Source organism: Ictidomys tridecemlineatus, chromosome 9, assembly GCF_052094955.1.
Source record: "Ictidomys tridecemlineatus isolate mIctTri1 chromosome 9, mIctTri1.hap1, whole genome shotgun sequence".
Taxonomy (NCBI): Eukaryota; Metazoa; Chordata; class Mammalia; order Rodentia; family Sciuridae; genus Ictidomys; species Ictidomys tridecemlineatus.
In genome coordinates this window covers 28,704,631-28,727,967 of record NC_135485.1, presented here as the reverse complement: position 1 = coordinate 28,727,967, position 23,337 = coordinate 28,704,631, and the positions used below count along the sequence as shown (strand labels likewise).

The 23,337-nt window shown below is 40.3% G+C and overlaps 1 protein-coding gene across 6 annotated transcripts in view; it reads right to left on the bottom strand.

Moving 5' to 3' along the window:
- The window catches only part of Tbc1d1 (TBC1 domain family member 1), a 214,402-nt gene that overhangs the window by 71,761 nt on the left and 119,304 nt on the right, over positions 1 to 23,337 (bottom strand). For 3 of the 6 annotated variants that reach the window (XM_078021183.1, XM_078021180.1, XM_005319905.3), the window contains exons 7-14: positions 21,145 to 21,236; positions 15,410 to 15,520; positions 9,045 to 9,173; positions 7,391 to 7,477; positions 5,262 to 5,542; positions 3,250 to 3,411; positions 2,487 to 2,606; positions 1,399 to 1,538 (exon numbers count right to left, since the gene is read on the bottom strand). In XM_078021183.1, the coding sequence (XP_077877309.1) occupies positions 1,399 to 1,538; positions 2,487 to 2,606; positions 3,250 to 3,411; positions 5,262 to 5,542; positions 7,391 to 7,477; positions 9,045 to 9,173; positions 15,410 to 15,520; positions 21,145 to 21,236 (1,122 nt within the window). The remainder of the gene's footprint in view (positions 1 to 1,398; positions 1,539 to 2,486; positions 2,607 to 3,249; positions 3,412 to 5,261; positions 5,543 to 7,390; positions 7,478 to 9,044; positions 9,174 to 15,409; positions 15,521 to 21,144; positions 21,237 to 23,337) is intronic. The other 3 variants (XM_078021182.1, XM_005319906.3, XM_078021181.1) reach the window with 2 other exon arrangements.

Genomic DNA, 23,337 nt, shown 5'->3' with positions numbered 1-23,337 from the left:
CGTCATTCTGAGCACCAGACACCGATTTATGCTTCTCCAAAGCACACATGTATGACCTTCATGCCCAAGACATGAGCCTCAGCTGCCCATGGGTTGAGCCACTAACACTGACCAGAAGCAGAGATTTTGCGAAGCACAGCACAGACTCCCTAGGACCTCTGGGGAAAGAAGCCCCAGGGCCTCTCAACTGTCTTTGTCTTTCCCTCAGCCTCAGAGGACTAAATGGAGTAGTCACAGACCACAGCAGAAGGCTCTGGCATCTCTGTGCCCTGAGGATGGGGAGCAGACAGTGGCACAGAATGAACTGATTTGGGAGACAACTGATTTGGGAGAAGAAAAGTCACAAACAGAAATCAATCTCCCTCTCCTCTTCCACACTCCAGTCCCAATGCTAACTAATGTGGAAGAAGGAGAGACAGACTGACAGCACGTAAGTCCACACAGACACTCAGAACTGTACTTTCCATTCAGTACCAGACCTTGGCCAATAGAGACACCTGAGCACACCCACTTGAGGCAGAAGCCTGCGGGAACTCCCTGTAGGGGGAGGCTCCGAAACTGAAGTACAGCCAACCACAGCCACCAGCTCATGCTGGGCATCTCTGGCTGAAGCCAAGGACATGTGCAGATCAGAGGTGAGCTGTGGAGCACCACCCACAAGCTGAGCACCTGCACTGCACTAAGCATTTTAAAACCCACATCCTCAGCATGCTCAGTTCCTACTCCAGGGCAGCTTCCCCCTCCCTCTGCAGCCTGTGGGCTCCTCCAGTGGGCATGGGAAGACTGAGGCACTGCTATCCCTGCCCAGGCAGGCAGGGAGAAGAATCAAAATCCCTCCACCCAGCACAGTAGCTCCACTAGGGGCCACAGCAGGAAGGTGCTGGCAGAGTGGCCACTCCACCCACGGTCCCCACAAGGAGGGGATAAGGCAAGAGAGGCTGAGTGCCAGGAGCACAGAGGGACCTCTATATCACAGGAGTGAACTTTCTGTTGGAAACATTCAATTTGATTTTTATTTCCAATGTTATGAATTTCAAATATTTTTATAAAATGTATCAGTAATGACATCATGCTCCTTTGGTTCAATTGGTGTGGTAAAAGGCATAATTAATCCCAGACTGCAAGTAATTAATTTAGATAGCCTGTTCTAGCTCACAGCTCCTATTTGGGGAAGGCTGCTAGCATCTAAGTGGGGCCTCCACCACCACCTGGGCTTTGAGCACCTGAACGTGGGAGCACTGTTATCCTAAGCGAGTTTTAATGTCCTTCCCCACATGCAACTTTGGAGCTGCCTCAGCCTCCCAGATGCCGAAGTGGCCAGCTCTCTGCCCTCCACCAACACAAGGGGCCTCCTGGGTCTTGACACTCTTCCTCCATTTCCCTCTAGGGTGGCCTTACCCTCGTATCTGCCAGGGGAGTCGCATGCCTTCTGTGGGGTGGCCACACGCAGGAATATCTGCTGCCTCCATGAGTGCCGCCGGGTCTTCACTGGGGTCCCACCAGAGTCACCAACGTGGTTTGCTTTGGATTCAAGGTCCCTAAAATTACAAGGTAATGAATTTATGACTGATAAGAAATCATTACTGTTTTTCTTTTAAATTGTTTTTTAAAAGCAGAACATTAAATTATCAGTTATTTTTGCATAAATAATTTGATAGTCATAGCAGTTACAGCATGCTCACAGTGCTCAATACTCCTAAACGACTACTTTCCTACAGTGCATGAAAAGAGCGAGAACGCACACCCTGAAACAATTTCTATTTGGAAACAATTTCTTGGAAAAGGTGTTAAGAAATGCTCCACAGGTCACAGCTTCCAATTGGGCCTTCCTTGGTGCCACTTCAGAAAACAGAAGCTGCCTACAGGGGGTGCTATCACCAGAGCCCCAGGACCCCATCCATGTGTTCTCAGCACAAGCCTCCATTGGGTCTACATCACCAAAACTGCCACCAAAAATGAAAAACTGAGTTTAGCTACACAGAACCATCTAGGCAACAATTGTGCAGTTGCTTGCTGGCAGTGACTGCTTTGTATTTAAAACTACAAAACAAAATATAATTGTCAATATTATAAATACAATTTAATCCTAAACCTCCTTCCTATTCACAGGACCACTTGGGGAGGTAGTTGTAATTTACCCTTAAATATGGACACACAACGAAGCTATCTCCCCAACTTATAGATCAGACACGTTAATTTAGAATAGCCACAAACGCCCCACCCAGCAGCATTGCTCTCAGAGCCCTGCTTCACACTGAATCTACTGAAGATGACATTAATAAGAAAACTTCAGTCAAAACTGGAGAGCAAGTCAACTGCACATTTTTAAAAAGACATCCAGTAAGAAAAAAAAGTATGAGAAAGAAGATACAATAGATTTAGCTCAAATGATTTTTTTAAATGGCATAAGAAATTAAAATAACCCCATATATCTCACAATTCAACACTATAACATCCAGGTTTGATATATCTAATTCAAGCCCTACCTTTTTGTGTTCATAAAGTCAGAGGTGTTATTTTCATCTACAGGAGCCAGAAATTTTAGAAAATTTGGCACAGAGGAGGAAGAATGAAGTTTTTTCCGCAGGGCATTACGGTACGAGATGCTGAGAGTTTGGTCAGAAAAAGAGTTTAGGATAAAGAAATATAAACACACAAAGTAAAAAAATATAAGCTTCAGAATTTTAAAAAACACACATTTTCATTCTACTGCTAAGTAGACCAGGTAAGAAATTAAAAATAGTTTACAAATAAGATTCAACTTTCATTTTCTGTCAATAAGATTCAATTTTAAATGAATGGAATCAATAAATGAATTTTTTTAAAAAATATGTCCACCTTCCAAATGAATCTTCCTTTCAAACTAGGGAGAAAAAGAAATAAAAAAAACACACACACACACAATTTTCCTGACAATCAGGAAGTTTCTGATATGGCACAAATGGTAGTGAACACAGTTAAACAAAGCTGTTCAACTGTGTATGTGCACACCAAGGGCAGGGGAATATGAAACTAAGTACATACAAAGTCTGTCATCAAGATTACTTTATATTGTTCAAAAAATTAATAGCAAAATTTAACAGTGAAAACAGTAAGATCCATTCTAAACAAAACTAAACACACACACACAAGTGATGGTTGGGAAGTGCTGTGTGGCCATCCCCCCGACCCCCAAAGGGCAAGTGCTCAGCCAGTGTGAACTCCCAGCAAAGACAAACGACACTGAGCTTGCCATGCGAGTGTGCTCACCTCTTCGGCACAGCATTCCCACTTTGTTCTCCACTGGAATTATGTTTTAGGTACTTAAAAAAGTTTGGCGAGGAGGCGGAGGGGTTAAGACGAAGTGGAGGAGCAGGCGCCGAAGGCTGGCCTGAGCAAGGCTTAGACTCGCCTATGGTTGGATGGTCCACGCTAAACAGCAATGGGAGAGAGCACGGGGTTAGAGGGGGAAAGGAGGCAGAGGGGAGGACTGCAGCAGGAGGAAGGATGGAAGGAAGCAAGGAAGCAAAGGGAAGGAGCATAGACGGCTGCCTTGTCTCATGTCTCAGTAAAAACTATACAGAAGCACAGGGCTTCTTTCCACTTCTCTTCATCTCTGCTCTCCCCTGCAGAGGCAATTTCTAGTAAAAACAGTGTGTAGCAAAGGCCATTCTTGATCGTTTCCCACTTGTCTATGCTCCCAGTGTTATTAGACTTTTTTCCTCTACTCCATTTCCGGCAACTGACAGGAAAAAAATCTAAAATTACAACAAAAACAAAAGCAAAAACAACAACAACAAAAAAAATACCTAAGGTTTTAAAAACACATCTCCTTTTGAAACACTATCCTGCCCTGAATTTCAATGTCTTATTTCCTACAGACAGAAGAAAACGGTTTGCAAGAGGGAAACAAAGCAAGATGACTATTCTAGAGAGAAAGTCAGACATTTCCTTGCCCCATATCTTCTCATCATCAATGACAGACATGATCCTGCACAAAGCTACCTTCTTAAAGGAAAAAGAAAAAATGGTGAAACTAAGTTGCGGCACCTTGAGCTGTGTGCAAAAGAAGACTTGTCAAGAGAACCAGGACTTTCCAGGTGGGAGGGCTTCCATTACCACCAAAAATGCCCGAAAGAGAGGAGGGGGTATACAGGAGTTTAAGCAGAGAGGAAGCAGTACATGGAAAGGGTGTTGGGAAACAATGGAAACCTATGTGGCTAAGCAGGCTGTGCCGCTCTCGATGTATTTATTAAATAGTTGCTGGCAGAAGACTTCCTTCTGTGATCACAGTTGTCCAGCTGAATTCAAAGAACCAGCCATGCTTTCCAATGGATGACTGAGAACATTGCCCACAGGCTCTGCTACATGAGTCCCAGATGATGAATGCATGTCATTTCTTGAAACATTTCAAACACCACTGCACAGACTCATGCGGCTGCATCAACCTCCTCTACCTGTGGACAAACTAGACAAGCCCACGTGTCCTCTGGAGCTGCTGCTGTCACTAGAAGAAGGCAGCCACTGTTTACAAGTATGGCCCTAATTCATACTTACCTCTGAGGGCTTTTAAGAGATTTTTAGAGGTATTCTGTATCTATTCAACATCTATTCATAGTCTCTGGCACTTAAGATTAATCACTAAGGTGCCTGGAAGGAACAGGAAAAACTTCTGTCACCATGCTCTTCACCTTTCTTTATAACCAGAAAATTCCAACTGTTCACTTGAAGCCCAATTACTAAACTTTGTAAACCTGTTACAAGAATCCAGAATTCTGAGTGCAAGAAATTTTAGACAACATCTATTCCAAGGTTTTCCCAGGTCACAACTAGCTTAAGACAGATCAAGAGACAGGACCCAGGCTGCTGAGTCCACCCCAGGTCCAAGGCCTGTCTCTCCCACTCTGCCTGTATGAATACTGTGCCTCAATTCTAACACAGCTTGCTTCTAGGTTTCCAAATGACAATCTGCTTACCCACTTGCCAATTTGGTAAAGATCAGCTACCAAGTTACCAGCTACATATTAAGGACCATTCTGCTTAGTTTACCTACTCCCTGACAATAAAAATACTTGAACAAGTAGCAATCATCTCTTATCTGCACACTTCCTAGGGGAACCGAGAACACATCACTGCTGCCAGTTTTATCTTTTTAAAGCAAGAGTAAACCTGACTCAGGTTTCTCTTTCACCCAGTGAGCATCCCCCAGACCCGCCTACCTGGTTAGTCAGACACATCCCAGCTATTTACACAACAAATTTTATGTTTTAAACAAATCTTACTTTCGTTCGTGAGGCGTCTCTGTGCTCACTGAGTGATACCTCATAAGTTTTCTCTGAGAGACCCCTGGAGAGCCCTGAGTGGGCTCTGGAAGTTCTGGGCATCCCACGGGGAAATGACTCAGGGTGTTTGCTCGCCTCCTGAAGGTCTGCTGGGGGGAAAGCGAAGCAGGCTCTTCTGTGAAATGGCCCTCCGAGTCACTGGACAAGTCATCCGAAGAGCCAAGGAGCTTGAAGGAACTCTCAGAGATGGGCAAGGCCTCCTTGTCACCCACAGACGGCTCCTGGTAGCAGATAGACAGCAGATAAGACACTCTACGGGGGATTTGTGGGATTTAGAAATCTCTAATCCCAGTGCAGAAAAACATTACAGACACATTTGATTAGAACTTTTTCTAGTGGCCACCAAAAATATGACATAAAGATCCATTAAATACTTGCTTGCCAGAGACAAAATGCTAGTTTGCTGAAGAAGTGGTGGAAATGCTCAAAAGCAAGAATAAAGACCATCATCCATAACACAGCTGTCCTGAGTAGAAACACTGTAAGTAGTTCCCTCGCCCTAGAAAACAGGACTCCTATTGCTTTTAAGTAGCACGAGTGCTGTTCACCTTGTCTCTGCTGTTTCATCAAGTTTCTTTATCTTTGCCAAGCATGTTCAAATGTTACTCACACCTCAAGGCTCTCTCTGAATTTGATATAGTGCTGAGGTTTAATTTGGTAATCTTGAAGTTAAAACCTATATCTTATATTACTCTTAGATTATAGAATCTCTCTCTATAGGTAATTGTCATGATTCAGAAGAAAGCACACAACTTCTTCCTGCACCTCACTTTCTTATCTACAGATAAGAAAGTACAGTGAAATTTTACCTATTTCAAAAAAACAAATAAGATAATACAGCTGAAGTATTCTGTGTACTATAAAATATTATACACATGCAAGTTATTGCTTCATTAAGGACTGCACAGGACTGAGTTCTCAAATATTAATAATCACAGCAACATTTTAACACTATTTTTTAAGATGCTGTTGAGAGAATGAACCATTACCACTTATGCACACTAGTGTTCAGCACTGCATCCAGGACACAGCAGTGGCCAATACATTTTTATCAAATGACAAAATAAGACAAAGTATACCAGCAGGCCCCTACTAAAATTTCTAAGAGGGTCAGATACATCAGTATAACTAGATAGAAAAGCAATGAGTTCATTTAATGGTGGAATGGAGAACCCAATTCTACCTTTTCATTTGATACACACTAAATAAAAAAGGCCCAAAAATAAAAGTATATATTACATGCTATTCAAAGTAAATACCCGTTTTGTGGACTTTCAATTTCATGTGTATGTAGAAACATGTTTGTGAACTACATCACAACATTAAATGTGTTCCTTATTCTTGGTTATGGCCTAAAAACTTTGAAAGCCACATATCTAGAAGAGATCACAGAAGAATTTAAACCATTCCTGTGGTAAGGAGCTGGCCTCCACAAAATTCCTCATTCTTGCATCAGAGCATACTCTAATAACAGAAAGAAAAGTTGGCCTCTTCAGCAAAACCCCAAACCCCACTTTTTGGCAGTTATGATGTTGAATCAGGTTCAGATATGCCTAAATATCTAGGAAGAAGGATATGAGACAAGGACCTATATCCAGGTTTGTTATCAAAGAGAACTGTTCACTGCTATAATTGTGCTTGGTGGCAAATGCTTATTTAGAAAAACATTAATGATTACAATCATGGGGCCAGCTAGAGGATAAATTAAAGTTTCAGGAATTTAAGTTGTATATTTCTCTGAATTCACAAACCCCCTTTTGAGGCTCTATTTTAATTACTAAAAAAATCTACTTGGGAAGAAAATTCATTTGCTACATTGTGATGAATTAGAGCTTAATTGTCTAAAATTGTGATCTTATTTCTTTGTTTATGGAACAGCATCTGCTTTTTAATGTAAAACTTTTGTCATGGTAGAACTACATGACCAGCCCCTCCACCTGCACCAAGAAGGCTGGAAGTACCAAATTTTGGGGGGAATTGGCGGTATGAGGATTTTTTTTGTTCTTTTCAATAGAGACCTATAGTTAGTTTTGGTTTCTCCAGTGTCATAAAAAGAGATATGTGCTTACTTTGCTGATGTTACTTAATGTGCTAGACACAGAGCTGTCCAGATCCACACTGGTAGAGTGTTCCTGCAGGCCTTTGGCTTTATTACCCTATATGAAGAAAAGACAGTTGAATTATGAGCCCTGAGGCTTATGCAAAGGCATTAGCCACAGGCATGTTGCTCTATTTATATAAACTCAAGAAAAAAGCATCCATTGAGAATTGCTGCTAAGCATTACGGACATTAAGAAAAAAAAAAAATCATCATTTCTGGTTTTTTTTTTTTTTTTTTTAAATTGTTGTTGTTTTAAGTACCACATCAGGCTAAACATTCCAACACACTGTGGATCAGTCCTTTGGCAGGAAAAATAGGCTGGAAAAAGACAATCCATGTACAAAGAAAAGCAAGTACTCAAACAAGCACTCTCAATTGTTCTCTCCCAAGTCACATATCTTCATAACCAGCCAGCTGCCCATACCTTGAAACCTATTTTTTATCCCTCTAGAAGCTCTCTAATGCAGCCCTTCCAACCCTTGTTTTATAAATGGACAGTTTTTAATTATCTCAGGAGATGTTTAATTCTCAGGGGATGTTACAAATTTTATCAGAAATATCCTCAAACAAAATACATTTTAATTTTCTTTAAGTAAATAAAGTATGTTTCAAAGGGGATTTGTCATAAAATCACAAAGAACCACAATAAAATAGTGCAAGCTTCAAAAAGGTGTGAAACTTGGACAGAAAAATCAAATGTTGATTTTTCAGATGTGCTATCAAGGCTATGTATACTCCTGGAATGGGTTGGTGGTGGTGGGAGGGAATGATTTCTTAAAGAAATCACAGATGGATGCATATGTGTACTTTGTTCTTCCTATGCAGCTGTAGTTGGTAAATTTTTTCTGTAAACAGCCACAAAGTAAATATTTTATGCATTCTGAGTAATATGTATCCATAAATACTTGTCTGTGGCAAGTATTTCATTTTGCAAAAAAGCAGCTTTAGACAATAGAAAAATGAATGAACATGACTGTGTTCCAATACTACTTCACCAACAGGAGGTGGATGGCAGACCCCTCTATACAGTTCCAAACACTTAACAACAGGAGCCCACAGAAACTGGTTTTTAAGGTGTCACTAGTAACACCAGGAAGAACAGAACCCACACCAAATATATCATCTGTGCTGTTCAAGGACTGGCCAGTGAAAAACACTATTTGAGGAGGGAAAAAAAATCCCGTGGAATAGAATACAAAAGGTTGGAGAATATGTCTTTTTAAACCTTGGGCATGGTGGGGCACGCCTATAATCCTAGCAACTCAGGAGGCTGAGGCACAAGGATCACAAGTTCCAAACTAGCCTCAGAAACTAAGTGAGGATTTAAGCAACTTAGCAAGATTCTGTCTCAAAACAAAAAGTAAAAAGAGCCAGGATGTGGCTCAGTAGTTAATGGCCCCTGGCACAGGGTTACTGCAATCCCTAGTACCAAAACAAAAAAGACTGACATTTAAAAACAAATTTAAAATGTAGATAACATTGTTTTAAGACAGAAGACATAAAAAAGCTTTACATTTTTTTATACTTTATGATTAACACTGATATAATAAAAGCATAGAATTAAATCTTACACTTTCTTAAAAAGTGATTTAACTTAAATCAGAAGAAATTAAAACACTTACCCGGGACAAAATACTTTCTAAAGACTCTGTTAAAGATCTCTTTGCTTTATTTTTCAGCATATCTAGCCTAAATCGAGTGGCACTGGCTGGCAATTCACTTCCAATATTTTCTGCTGCAATCTGTGATGCCTGAAAAAATAAAACCATGAAAAGTTAAGTGATTTTTAGCTTCCTTAAGAACCTCTAGAATTCATCTTTTTGGAACCAAGCCATCATTCTGAATCTGCCTATGCTCTCATCTGCTCCTTAGTGAAATGCCTATAGATCCAGGAGACAATTTGTCCTGGAAAGCTTATTTTGATTATCCCAAATAAAATGAAGTTAAGTCCATTAGAGGAGTTCCCTCTCCCTTAACTAACAATAATGTGAAACTGAAATCATAAAGGAATTTGACAACCACTAAATGAAGTTTATTGCTACTTATTAACAAGGAGGTATGTTAAAAAAAATGAAAAATCCTAAATTAAATTGCATCTTAATATGGACTCTTACCTGATTGCTTCCAGCTGGACAATTCTATTAGAAAAACACACAAATAAGCAAATGTCCTACTATTCTGAATTCCAACATAGTCTTCATTGTAGCTATTATATATGTCATGCATATAAAAAAGCATAGTGACTACTGTAGCAAATACCTTTACTACCACCTAGGTCTGGCTGAGCTATCACTGCCATGCGTAGGGGCTCTGGAGCTGACGCCCAGATCAAATGGCTCTCACTGGTCCCCAGCCATGTGGCCTTGGCCATCTCAGTTCCATCACTTGAAGACTGAACTTTCCTCACAGAGCTGTTATGAGATGTTAATAAATTGACATACATTAAAATGCTTTAAGCAGACTGGATCTCAACAAATGTCAACTATCTACTCCATGCCTACTATCTACTCTATATGCCTCCTCCTCTTACTAGGAAGTATTATAGACATCCTTGAAGTCTCCTGGTCAATAGCCACCACCCTCCATATAACCAGTCTCCTAAATTTGGTTTTTATATCAATTCATATTTTGTACATTTACATATATGTATCCATAAAACATATGTTTATGTGCAGCTGAAACTTTAAATAAAAGTTTGCTGTACAAATTCTTTTTTTTAATATTTATTTTTAGTTTTGGCAGACACAACATCTTTGTTTGTAATGTGGTGCTGAGGATCGAACCTGGACCGCATGCATGCCAGGTGAGTGCGATACCGCTTGAGACACATCCCCAGCCCCCTGTACAAATTCTTCTGTAATTATCTCTCCTTCCAAGGTTGTTTTGGGGATATATCCGGGTGGACAAATGTTCTTTGACTACTTTCATCAGAGTACAGTACCTCACTGTATAACCAATGTATTCATGTTCCTGTTGTTAAACATTTGCCCTCTTTTCTTTGCTCTTACAAAGGAGGCTTCAGTGACCTCTCTTAAACAGATTTCTTACATTCACATGAAAGAAATCTGTTTAAGAGTTATGCCAGGTAAATAATTAGGATGCCCTTGCTGGGCCACTGAAATTATGCGTCAGCAATAACAGATATTGTTGTTTCTCTTCCCTAAATGGTACCAATGCACAGTACCAGAATTAGCACAGGAGAGTCACATTTACAGGATATTATATATTTACATTTCTGTCAATATGATAGGCATAAGATGTCCTCAATATGCCTTCCTTGATTCCTATCGCTATTAAGCATCTTTTAATTTCATTCAGTAATCTGATGCTCAAAGATAGTACATTTTCTCTGAAATAATGAGACCCTAATTACACAGTTTTCAAGGCAAAGAAAAGGTTACGCTAAGAAATACATTCAGCTTTGTATAAGAACATACCTCAAAAAATGATTACTGGCTTGGAAATTCCTTCTAGAAGGGAGACTGCCACTTACTTTTGTGTTTTCTTAGTCCTGAACATACAATCTCTGGACAGACAAGCTTGATGAAGAGGGAGAGGATGGCCAGGAGCGGTGGCACTTGCCTGGCTCAGAGGCTAAGGCAGGAGGATTGCAAGTTCAAGACTAGCCTCAGCATTTACTAAAGCCCTAAGCAACTTCACAAGACGCTGGCTCTAAATAAAATATAAAAAAGCCTGGGGATATGACTCAGTGGTTTAAGCACCATTGGGTTCAATCTCTAGTACCAAAGAGAGAGAGAGAGAGAGAAAGGATGAGTGGTGATCACCAGGCAAACCCCTCGAGACACACACCTGAGGCAGCATGCAACTTGCTTTGCAAATACTAGCTTAGTGCCTGGTAATGCTGTACACTATAGGCAGGTGCTTTGACAGTTGAGATGGGTCCTGTGCTATCATTTCATAAGAACAGAAGCCTGCTCACACTTGAGACAGTCTCCAGGGTGAAGGAAATTATCTACAAAGGGCCCTTAGGGAGCTGATTTTAACACCAGTTTACCCACACAGTTAAGACACTACAGAAATGCTTTCAAACTGAGAATAAGATTTTCATAAAAAGAGAATCAAAGTGTATTGACGGTTCTGACAGGTAAGGAAAATATTGGCTGAAGGTCTAAAAAAAGCAGTAATAGTAAATCCCACATAGAGAGACAATAAACTATACTTGTGTAAGTTTTTAAACAAGGCCTGAATCTCTCTTCATATATATTATATATGTGTATTAGGTATTCACCTAATTCAATGCTGTTTTTGCTCTCTTCTACCTCTAAACAGATTCTTTTCTATGACTAGAAGATGATAACCTTCTAGTCTGACATAGAAGGTGATAATCTAAATATAATTTGGAGGTAATGTGCAAACAATTTAGAAAACAATATTCATGTTTATCTAAAAATATAAATCTAGAAGTCTCTCCTTTGAAGATGATACTGGTTCTTAGAAAATTAATTTATAATTTGGGGACTCCATAGTGAATTCTACTACAGTCATCACACTGTCCATACTTTAATGGGTGGGAAAGTCTGAGTGTGAGAGCTTGGACACAAGTGATAAACTGATGCAACACTGTTCTCAATCTGGAACCTATAGTCCCAGGATGGCACCACCAGCAGCCTCTTTTACAGAAAAAGCATGGAGAGACTGCAACAGTCACAGTATGACCCACAAAGCATGAACTGCTGATATGCACAAGAGCAGGGACAAGGCTTGGAAAGGCCATGATAAGAGGACAAAGCCAGAAATAAAAACACGCACTGCAAGATTTCACTTATGACAAGTTCTGGAACGAACGTGCAAGACTAATCTAGGGTGAGAAACAACTCAGTGGTGGCCGGAGGAGGAGGTAGTGAGGACAGACTAAAGAAAGATAATGGGGTCCTGTCTGGAGTGACAGAGATGCTCTACATCCTCATGTTTGGTGACCTAGTGTAGCAGTCCTCAAAACTCAGTGGATGCTACAGGGATGATTCATGTGACTTGCTATGAACAAATTTTACCTCCCGAAAGTTAAAGATGAATACCGAATTCTACTTAATAAGATGCATGCTAAAGTTTTTAGGGATAAAGAGCTTATAAGAAATTTTCTCCAAAAGGCATCAAAAAGATGGACAGATGCATAATAGAGCAAATCTAATAGAATGTTAAAGTCTGCAAAATCTAGAGGGCATCTGAATGCATGGCAGAATCCTTTCAATCTTTCAGTATGTTTGAAACTTTCCTAATAAAATGTCAGAAAGAAAGGAAGACGAACAAACTCATCTACTGGAAAATGGACCCAGACTAACCCATTAGTAGTTATATAGCATTATCTTTTGTTAAATTCCTTTAAAAAATCATGATCAGAATAGGCTTGGCCGCACATAAGCTAACTGGTTGACCTCTGTTCTCTTTTTCTCATCTCTAAAATGGGATTGTTACTTCCCACCACAAAAACACTGTTGCAGCATGAACAGAATAATACACATTAGGAATGAGAACTGCATCTGATGCGTAGCAGCATTCAGCAAGTCACAGTTGATTTAATATTAATTTTTGTACATTCCCTGCAGATACAAGTAGAAATGATATGCCCACTAAGACAAGACATCCTCTAAGTGTGTGTGTGTGTGTGTGTGTGTGTGTGTGTGTGTGTGTGTTAACTGTTGGTCTCTGCCCAAACTGACTCCTTTTCCATAAGATCAAAAAAACTGTTCAGTTTCTTTTTGATAAAAATCAGCTCCTCTGTCAGCACTCAACACTATCCTTTTATTCTAAAAAGTTCATACATGTCACTACTGATGTGTGCTGACTAAGACTCATTATCCTCCACCAGTTCGAAGACTGGTGACTAGGGAAGTTGTTTGTCAGAGTCATGATCCTTTTAAAAGGTACAGAGAAGACCTGCCTAGGTCACATCACAGTACATTTCTAAAGACCATGGGAATTTAGATACATCAAAAAGACAACAAAATCCATGGGGTTAAACTATCTGACAGCAAAAAAAGCAACCAGGATTCCATCGGTGAATTTCATAAATGTGATCCATCTATAAGGCTGTTACTGCTCTGAAATCTCGCTGCTCAGAGCCCATGAAGTATCCAGCCTGGAACTGCCAACCATAATTACGGCCACAGCCACAAGCCTTCCAGGCCACTGTTGAGAAACTCCTAGTCAAAGTGCTGCAGAGCCCAGTTCTGCTTGTAAGGCTCTCATTTCCACTAACTATTCTGTTTCAAAAATGGAAAATTCTCAAAAAATTGAATATATTTTTCCACTGGACAGATCTATGCCCAAACCATAAAGATATTACACTGGTCCATAAAATTGAGTTTGTACTTAGGTCAAAACTTTCCATCTACCATAAATGCTTCATTAATTTCCCTGACAGTTAAGAATTACTTCAAAATTATCAATTTCCTGTTGGAACAAAGAAATTGACTGACTCAGTAAGCACACAAGAAAAATTTTTAAAAGGTACAGAGAAGAAAAAGAAATGGGTTGAAAAGTGCACTAGGGGATTCATTGGAAACCAATTGGGGCAATCCATTCACAAGTGGACAGGAGACTTAGAACCCGAGGCTTTCCTCCAGGTCCAGGCTAGGGAGCAAAGAACAGCAGCAAACCACAGTCAAGATCCAAAGACATGACATACTGACATCAGCGCCACTGCTGTGGGGCCCTAGGTTGTCAATGAAAACAAACCATATGGGACATCGAACAGGAGCACTAAGAATTCAGAAGGACTAATTGTCAAAGTCAACCAGAAGGCAGAAGTCAAATGAGGGGAGTTGCTAAGTGCATATCCAATTAAAACTGCACCAAGATTGGCCAAATTATATTGTTACATTGTGTGCAGGCACAAATATGTAATAATGAATCTCACCATTCTATATAATTATAATACTTCAATAAAAAATATGGACCCCACAAAAATACTGCTTCAGTTTAGGTTTCTGAATAGTGAAGGGCACCTATGGGGAGAGCAGAGCACTGAGCACTAACACGCCTTTTGCCTTTGGAATAGGTACTCACACAAGGTTAAAAAAGATAAAGGCACACTGGGTGCAGTGGCACATGCCTGTAATCCCAGCAACTTGGGAGGGTAAGGCAGGAGGAGGAACTCAAGTTCAAAGCCTGCTTCAGCAATTTAGCAATGCCCTACAGCAACTTAGTGAGACTCTGTCTCATAAGTTTAAAAGTAAAAAAGGTTGGGGAATGTAGCTCACTGGGAAAGCACCCATGGTTCAACCTCCAGAACTAAAAAAAAAAAAAAGGTAAAGGCAGGATGCTTTTGCAAACTAAGAAACTTTAACACTGTCAGTAATACTGATTTTTATCTAAATCTTCTGAAAATATAAAACACATATGGTTTGAATCTGTTAATGATGAACTGATTCACATGGCGTTGAGAGACATAGGAAAATGAACCAGTGCACCACGTACAATAAACCCTAAACTCAAAGGTTTCTGAAGGCAGGTAGCCCCAGCCCCTGACAAGGTACCCCATCAACAGCAAACCTAAATAAAGCTTGTGGACAGAAGATAGGAGGGAGGCTAATAACACTTAAACCAAACTGTGTAACACTGTATTTGACATGTTATTTGACTACCTTACAGTTTCATAGCATTTACACTATAAAAGACTTGAAGGTACTCTGTGTAATTCCAAAGGCAACCATGCAATGACATTCCCATTTCCTAAGGGAGAAAGAAAAAGCCACACAGACCAGCTCTCAGCAAGTCACACAGCTCCCAAGGCAGTATCCATTCTGAACTTAATATTCTCCAGATCAGAGCACCTGCTCTAACCCCCAGGAGACACAGAAACTTCTCTCATCTTCTCCAAGCATAATCTAGCCCTGCCAAATTTCCCCTATATGTGTAACAAATGAAAAGAAAACTGGGAGAAAAAAATGTTTCAGCTTTCAGAAAATCCCCAAGACTCCGCATATATTGTCCCAGTAAAAGTTTGTAAGAGACAAAAGTGGCCTACCTGCTTCATCTCCCCGACGTGGATATGTTCTTTCTGCTTCTCTTCATACAAACATCTCAAAAAAGAAATGATCAATTCATTCTCTCGCTGCTCACTCCTTGGTCTCAATTTCTTTTAAAAAATCAGAAACAAAATATATTACATTTATTCTTAATTATCAACAAAACTGCTAAATCATCGCTTTGGAAGTGTAAACAGCTTCCACCTAGATTAGTGCTTTTATTCAATCATCTCACCAGGGGGCGCCAACAATCCTACTAGTGAAGACAACTTTTAAAAAAGGACAGACAGTGGTGCTAGCGGTTCAGATTTAACTTTTGATATCTGATGTTCTAAGAAAAATTAAATATCAGATAGAGGCAGGCAAAAACGTTTAATAAACAATTTTTAAAACACAAGGAAGAAACAAGATCCATGTAAACACCCAGAGGTCAAGAGTCATCTTCATAAGCTCTTTTAGTTAGGGAACACAGTAACTGGATTCAGGGTCACAGTTTCATGCGCCAAATATGTTCATCATGAAGCACTTCTGAGTAATCCCGTGAGGCACAAGCTTCCACACAAAACTTCATAGCTGTTCTTTCCCTCTCCCATCCCTCCCTCCATTCCTCCTTCCTCTAAATTTTAAGTCTTTTAATTTTTAGATAGAGAATTGGCAAAGCACCACTGGACTAGAAATCAAGACATGTAGGTTCTAGCTGCTAACTAGAGCAAAGTCATTCTGTCTTAGCCCTGCCCCGCCCCCATTTAAAATGAGAACTGTGCACAACATAAATTCCAAGGTTTCCTCCAGCTCCCACGTTATTTGGATTTGAAAAATCAAGAGTCCATTTTTACAAGGTCATCTAATTTAACATATTATTTTCTCTGAATGAGGAATACAAAAAACTCTGGAGATAATTTCTGATCTATAAACTTGAGAAATATATCTCTTATACTGACAGTTATCCACTGTCCTGTCTTCCTTCTCTAACTCTAGACTTTCTGCCTTCCTTTAACCCAAAGACAGGGTGTGCCAAGTGGATCAACTACACAAGCAGCTGATTCTGGGTCAAGGTTACTCTTGATATTTATTATCCTTCATGTTGTAAGTATTATTCAGACCTTCTAGAGTACCCTCCCTTGAAGGAACAAATTATGCAAAAGACAAGTTGTTCCTATTATTTAAGGAAAGACAGTAGATGATTAGGAGGGTTTATTTTCATGGAGGACCTCTTGCTCTTTTCAAATTTAAGATTTCAGAATTAAATATTTTAGAGGTCAAACAGACCTGGGTTCCAAACTATGGGTACTAACTTTATGAAATTTTACATGCTATATGCAACAAGTGTTTTGTTACAGAAAAAGTTTGTATTAGAACCTCAAAAAAGGAAAGTAGTGTGCAAATGCCAAGATCCAACTTAATTACTTCTAGATCCCAAGAAAGTTACGGATATACTGAGACTAAAAGTCTATAGAACAACAGAAGCTCTCATTCATTGCTGGTGGGACTGCAAAACAGTACAGCTGCTGTGGAAGACAGTTTTGCAGTTCCTTATAAAATTAAATTACCCTTACCACATTATCTAGCAATTATACTCCTTGGCATTTACCCAAATGAGCTGAAGGCACATGTCCATACACAAACCTGTACATGGATGTTTACAGCGGCTTTATTCATAATTATCAATACTTGGAACCAACCAACATGTCCTACAATAGGCAGATGGATAAATAAACTAACTGCAGCACATCCATGGGATGGGGTACTACTCAGCAGCAACAGAAAGAGATGAGCTGCCAAGCCACAAAAAAATATGGAGGGACCTCATATTATTAAGCCATCCTGAAAAAGCTGTATGCTGTGTAATTTCAACAACATAACAGTCTGGAAAAGGTAAGACTATGAAAACTGTAAAGAAAAAAAAATTCAGTGGCTGTCAGAGATTGGAAGAAAAGAAGGATACAAAGGCTGAGCACAAGGGATTTTTAGAGCAGTGAAACTACTTTATGTGATCTGTAATGATGGGCACAAGACATTATACATTTGTTAAAACCCTGTAATGTATAATAGAGAGAACCCTAAGGTCAACTATGAGCTTTAGTTAATAACGTAGCAAATACTGGCTCATCAGTTGTAACACATGTACCACACCAATGCAAGATGTTAACAATAAGAGGAAATTGTAAAGTTATAAGGGAACTCTCTGTACTTTCCACCCAATTTTTCTGTAAACCTAAAATAACTGCTTTTAAAAAGGCCGAGGGAAGCAGACAGGAATCATGAGAGGCCTCTGGGCAGGGGCAGGCAGCGGTAGGTTGACCTGCTCTTTGCTTCCTGTATCTTTAAACCCTGGGCTACTCACAGGAAAATGTGTGCTTTGCTTAGAAAGACTCTTCTTGATTGCTTATCTCAAAATACCAAAAAAGGAGGAGTATTAGTACATTTTTTTTCCTTCAAATGTACATGAAAGAAACTACCCGAGGCAGAAAATGACAGGACAATTGGGCGCAGTGCACTCCCACAATTACTTCCCTTTTGAAACTGAAGCCCCTAAATCAGAGATCACATCCCAGAGCTGCCACGTATCAGAGGATGTTGCTACAGCAGAGTCACATGTCTACGGGGGTCACACAAGGTCAAGAACTAAATCTTTTCTCAAAATGATTCTGAAATTTGAAGAGAGGCTGCCCTCCTATTGGGTTCAAACAGATTAGCCAAATGTCACTACCCTGGAACTTCTCAAGAGACCTCACCATTCTCAAGAGTGGCAAATCATTATTTCTTAAAAGTATGGCATTCATTCATTAATCAGACAAATTAAAAAAAATAATGGAGAATAAACTTGTATAACAGAACTTTGCAGTCAAAAAATCACATGCTAGTTCACAAAGTCACATGATTGTACACAACCTATGGTGTTAAAAATTTGTTTGATGGTTGGGTAGGGTGGGGGGCAGTAACCAGGTGGGACTCTGTGGCACTGGAGGGGCTCGACTTCTTTTCTTGGCTCTGGATTCATAGGTATGTTCACCTTACAAAAATTCACTGAACTGGAAGTGGTGGCATACACCTGTAATCCCAGGTACTCAGGAGGAGGCAAGAGGATGTAAGTTCAAGACCAGCCCTGGCAACTCAGTGAGACCCTCTCTCAAAATCAAAGAGGGCTGAGGATGTTGCTCAGTGGTAGAGTGCTTGCCAAGCATGCCTGAGGCCCTGGATTCAATCTCCAGCACCACCAAAATAAAAAGTCACTGAACTACACACCATTAATGTGTGTGTTCTTCTACAGTCTACTTGATTTATCATCAGTTCAGTATTTAATTAAATCATTCTCTGAAATACAATCATTCCAAGAATTAGACTTTGAGGCTTTTTTTTTTTTTTTTAACTAGCCCTACTTCATCTTGAAAAGTAATTCTTCATGCTCAAGGCAACCCATCTATACCTATGCAACCTGTGGCAGTGTCACAGCAGGAGAGCAAGACGCCAGGGCATCATCTTCATATGTGCCAGGTGTGTTTAAAAATCACACCAAACAGGTCATAGATAAAAGTTGGCTCTGTGGTACCACACGTCCTGTCTTAAGTAAGCAGAAGGGCTAATGCCCACATGCCCATCTGACCCCTAGGGGTACTCAAAGTTAACAGCAACTGTCCCCCGTATCATTTCCATAGATATTTAATTTTCTTCATGGTTCTGTATTTTTTTTTACATTAAACATTCATTTACAAAAAACTAAATATGGTATGTATGCTTTCAAAACTATTTAATATAAGCCATTAATTTTAATAATAATTAATTGCCTCATGAAAATTTGCCCTTGACACAAAGTACCCTCCAGCAAAGACTACTAAGAAACATACACTATTCCATTATAAGAGGATTCATAAAACAGCAAATCTGCCTTTCTCTTTTTGAAATGTACATTTTTCAAACAGATTATCAGGCAGTGCTACCTAAAAAGAAACAATGACTTGGTTTAAAAAGACCATTAATAAGCTATCAGAGGAAAAGAGCCAAGTCAGTTTGTATCATTCAAGAAAGAGTCATGCTGACAACCAAAATATGAGCTGGACTTTTCAAGCCAATGGACAATGTCACTTCTATTTGGTTCAGAGCAACCAAAAATTCTGCAGAGCCTAGAAAAACACATTGGACTCTGGGATATTAACTGAACTTTTTTTTTTTTTTTAAGTAAACTTTCATCACCTACTTTTTGTTTGTTTTTCCTGAAGTCTCTTTGCCATAATGTGTGGAATATCTGAAATCCTGCATGGAGAAGAGGCTCTCAGAATCCTACCCAATAGCAGCTCCTTACTGCTTCAGAACATTTGCCTACACTGAGTCACCACACCATTTTAGGGAAAGCCATGTGCGGCTGCCTAAATAAAAGTGAAAATCCACACTAGGCAGGGAGGTTTGTGTTTCACACTTGCCAGGAAGATGCTCCCCAAACTGACTTGGCAACGCTAGGCCAGGAAGTGGGTCATCACTGTGCCTAGGCTTCAAGTCTAAGTACATTAATAATTAGAAGCAAATGGTCCATCTATTTCTGTAGGCATTTGGTCTAAGAGGATTCTTAATAAATAATAGTACTTAGCTTGAAGCCTAGGCACAGTGATGACCCCTTCCAGCCTAGCGTGCCAAAGTCATTGGGAGCAATTACCCTCTTGGCCATTTGTGAAATTTAAAAAATTTCCATGTTTTTCTTTTTTTTCTACAAATAGGTGCCAATCCCACAGCAGAAGGAGAACAAGGAAACAGAAGAACGCTAGCGTATGATTTTAAAAGGACACTACTTTAATATTTCACAGAAATTAAAAAAAAAAAATAGATTGTGGGCCCTATCTGGAGACTTTCCACAGTGAGCGAGGAGAGAGAACTCAGCCCACACAATGGCCAGTCCCGTTTTGCTCAATTCTCCTTTATTTGTAGAACCTCCTGGTCACTGTGTCCCCCTCCAAAAAAAAAGATATTTACTCTCTGTCCTAGGGTGTTCACCTACCTAGAAAAGTGAAAGGAAACCATAGAAAATGCTTCGGAGCTAAGGAGATATGAAATTTGTGAAGAGCTCATTAAAGATTCATGCAGAACAGACCACAGACGTGCCAGCATACGTGCCAGTGTTTCCCCAAGATATGATGCAGCAAAACACTGCGTAAAGAGCTGCTTTCCAGGTTGTTTAAATCAGAAAGTTGATGAACTTGGTTATTATTCTGTTTTGTGGTTTTGTTTTTTTAATTTCTAGTTTGATATCTTATATGATTCTAAGTAGATAACATGATCTAAATTTATTTTTAAAACTTAAAAAAAAAAAAGCGGGGGGAGACACAGCTGTGTTCAAATTCACATACAAAATGTTTCATTTAATTGCCACACTCAGGGAAAAGCAGAGTAGGAAGGGGCTGGCAGAAGTTCCCAGGGGGCAGAGGACAGTGTGGAGACCACCATGCAGGTCCTCTCTTCCAGGCTGAGGTTCTTTCCCTTTTGCAATTTCCCCTCTAGTCTAACATAGTTTTCTAGGAGAGATGTCACTTTTCATCAGTTTCCCCTTGGAAGCTGAGACGTGAAGTGACTCTGCAGTTCTGATGCAGCGGTCTCTCTGCAGGACCGTTAGAGCTAACACCAAGAGGAACCTGGGGCCCTTCCTCGGGCTGTGACAACACCACTTCACTACTCTCTGCACAGAACAGTTCACAGGTCAGAGCCTGCCTTCTCTCTCCCGCTAGAAATTAAAAACTATGTACTGTACCTGAACCTCCTCAAAAATAGTTGCCTGTTCCTGATTAGTTAATGTTGTCAGGTGTTTTTGGAGTTCTAGTTTGGTTTTGGAAGAATTCATTCCTGTTGAGAGAGGGGGAAAAAAAGAGACATGAAAAGCTACTTAGCATCGTCTTCCGGGCTCCCTCCCTTCATTCCTTACCCACCCACTTCAGGCTGCCAAGGTTCTGTGGGAATTCCCACTGGTGAGTGTCCCAGTGTTAGCACTGTCACCACCTTTCAAATGAGCGCTGATGTCGTAGGCACTGTGTATTGAGCACCTATCTGGAGCACCTGCATCATTTCCTGTGATTCTCAAAACAGGGTGAAGAGGGTGATGAAGAGGGTGCTGTTACCCCCATTTCAGTTAGGAAAACTGAGGCCCAGAGGGTCCACATAATTTCCAAAGACCACCCACTTGGACTCTTCCTCAAGTCTGCAAGGTTCTAAATTACTTTCTCCATGTTAAAACACTTCATACAATCAGAACATTCTCCTCAGAAAAACCAAAAATTCATGTGGACATTTATATGTAAACACGAAAACTTTTTCTGAAGAAAAAAACGATTACTCTTGGTTTTGAAAAGTGACCTACATTTTTCTCTTGCATGAGATTTCTTTCACATAAAATTAATTCATGTAGCTAACAATCTTCCTTTCCTATCACATTTACTAATAGTGTTTAGCCCATTTGATTAACATCACAAAAGGTTAAGGTACAGTTATAAGAATAAAATCACTACGTAAAATTTTAGTGCCCACCAGAATCTGATATTTAAAAAATTCCATCCCCACACAAATATGACTTAGGCCCTGTTTTGTGTTTCCTTGATGACCAGAGATAAATGCCACACAAGATGAGAAGATTGAGAATGAAAGAATTTGCTGACCCAATTGACATAAGAAAAAAACTGCCCCCGGTTCCTCTTGTCCTAAAGGTAGTCCTCCTTACCGAAGACCACTCCCTGCTCATCCTTGGGGGTGCCTCTGGGCAGGGGCTTGTCTGTAGGAACTTGGACACCATACCTTTACCTTACAGCTAAAACCCAGAGAAGCAGGCGACTGCCAGGTCAGGAGGCCCAGCAGCCCCCACCTAACGGCTGAGCTGAGACAGAAGTGGCTGCCCTGTCTCATTGCTGCTGCAATCTCTGCATCTAGAAGTCATTCTCTTTTATTTGTTTGAACCCAAGATAACCCCAAGAGGCTACCCAACATTTTCTGAGTGGTATCCCACTTCCCTAACACTTCATGGGCATTATCACATTTATTCCTCAAAATTATCCTTGAAGTAGGCACTGTGTTTTTAGGAAGTATAGATAAGGAACTGAGACACAACAAAGTCAAGCATTTGTCCAAGGTCATCAGTCAAGTTACAGTTAGAATCTGAACCTCATCTGTCTGCCTCCAGAACCCAAACTGAAAGATTCTACCAACTCCCTTGATTAGGAGAGCCAAGTCTCCTGATCCAGGTGGCTTCAAAACAGTGAATTCAAAGGTGGGCTAAGGTGCAAAGGATAGGTAGGTTTGTTGACATGCAATTCACATACTCTCCTGGCCAGCCGTCTGTCATATAAAGCCAGGGAAGCAGACACAGGTTTCATGGTATCAACCACTTAAATGTGGGGCTGGGGATGTAGCTCAGTGGCAGAGTGCCTGCTCCTCATGCATGAGGCCCTGAGTTCAATCCCCAGCATTACAAAAACAAACATTAAATGTGGAAGCAAAATATGCTTACATTTATGAATAAAGTAAACACTTAGTAATCACTAGTTAAAAATCCTCCCCCAAAATGGCAGACATCTCTGACACCATCTAGGCATCATGTTTTAGAAACAGCACATTATTTGATGAAACATTCACAAGTGGAGAAAATCCCTAAGCTCTAAGGAGCATCAGACTAGAAGAGTTAGACCATATGCTTGACAATTTCAGGTGAAATCAAAGGGCACAGCCTCTTCTTCATTCCAGCACTGTGAAGGGATCCTGCAGTCTCAGCCTGATCAGGCACCAGGTTATTTCTGCTCATTTCAAACCCACCAGTCCCACTCAGGTCTCAGCACCTTCCACATGGCTTCTCTCTACCTTCTGCCACTCCAGCAACCATGCTGAAGGCATCTCCCCTCCAGGGCCCCATGTGATGCCAAAAGAGTTTGGGGACACAGGCAAGAACAAAGCAGGAAAGGGT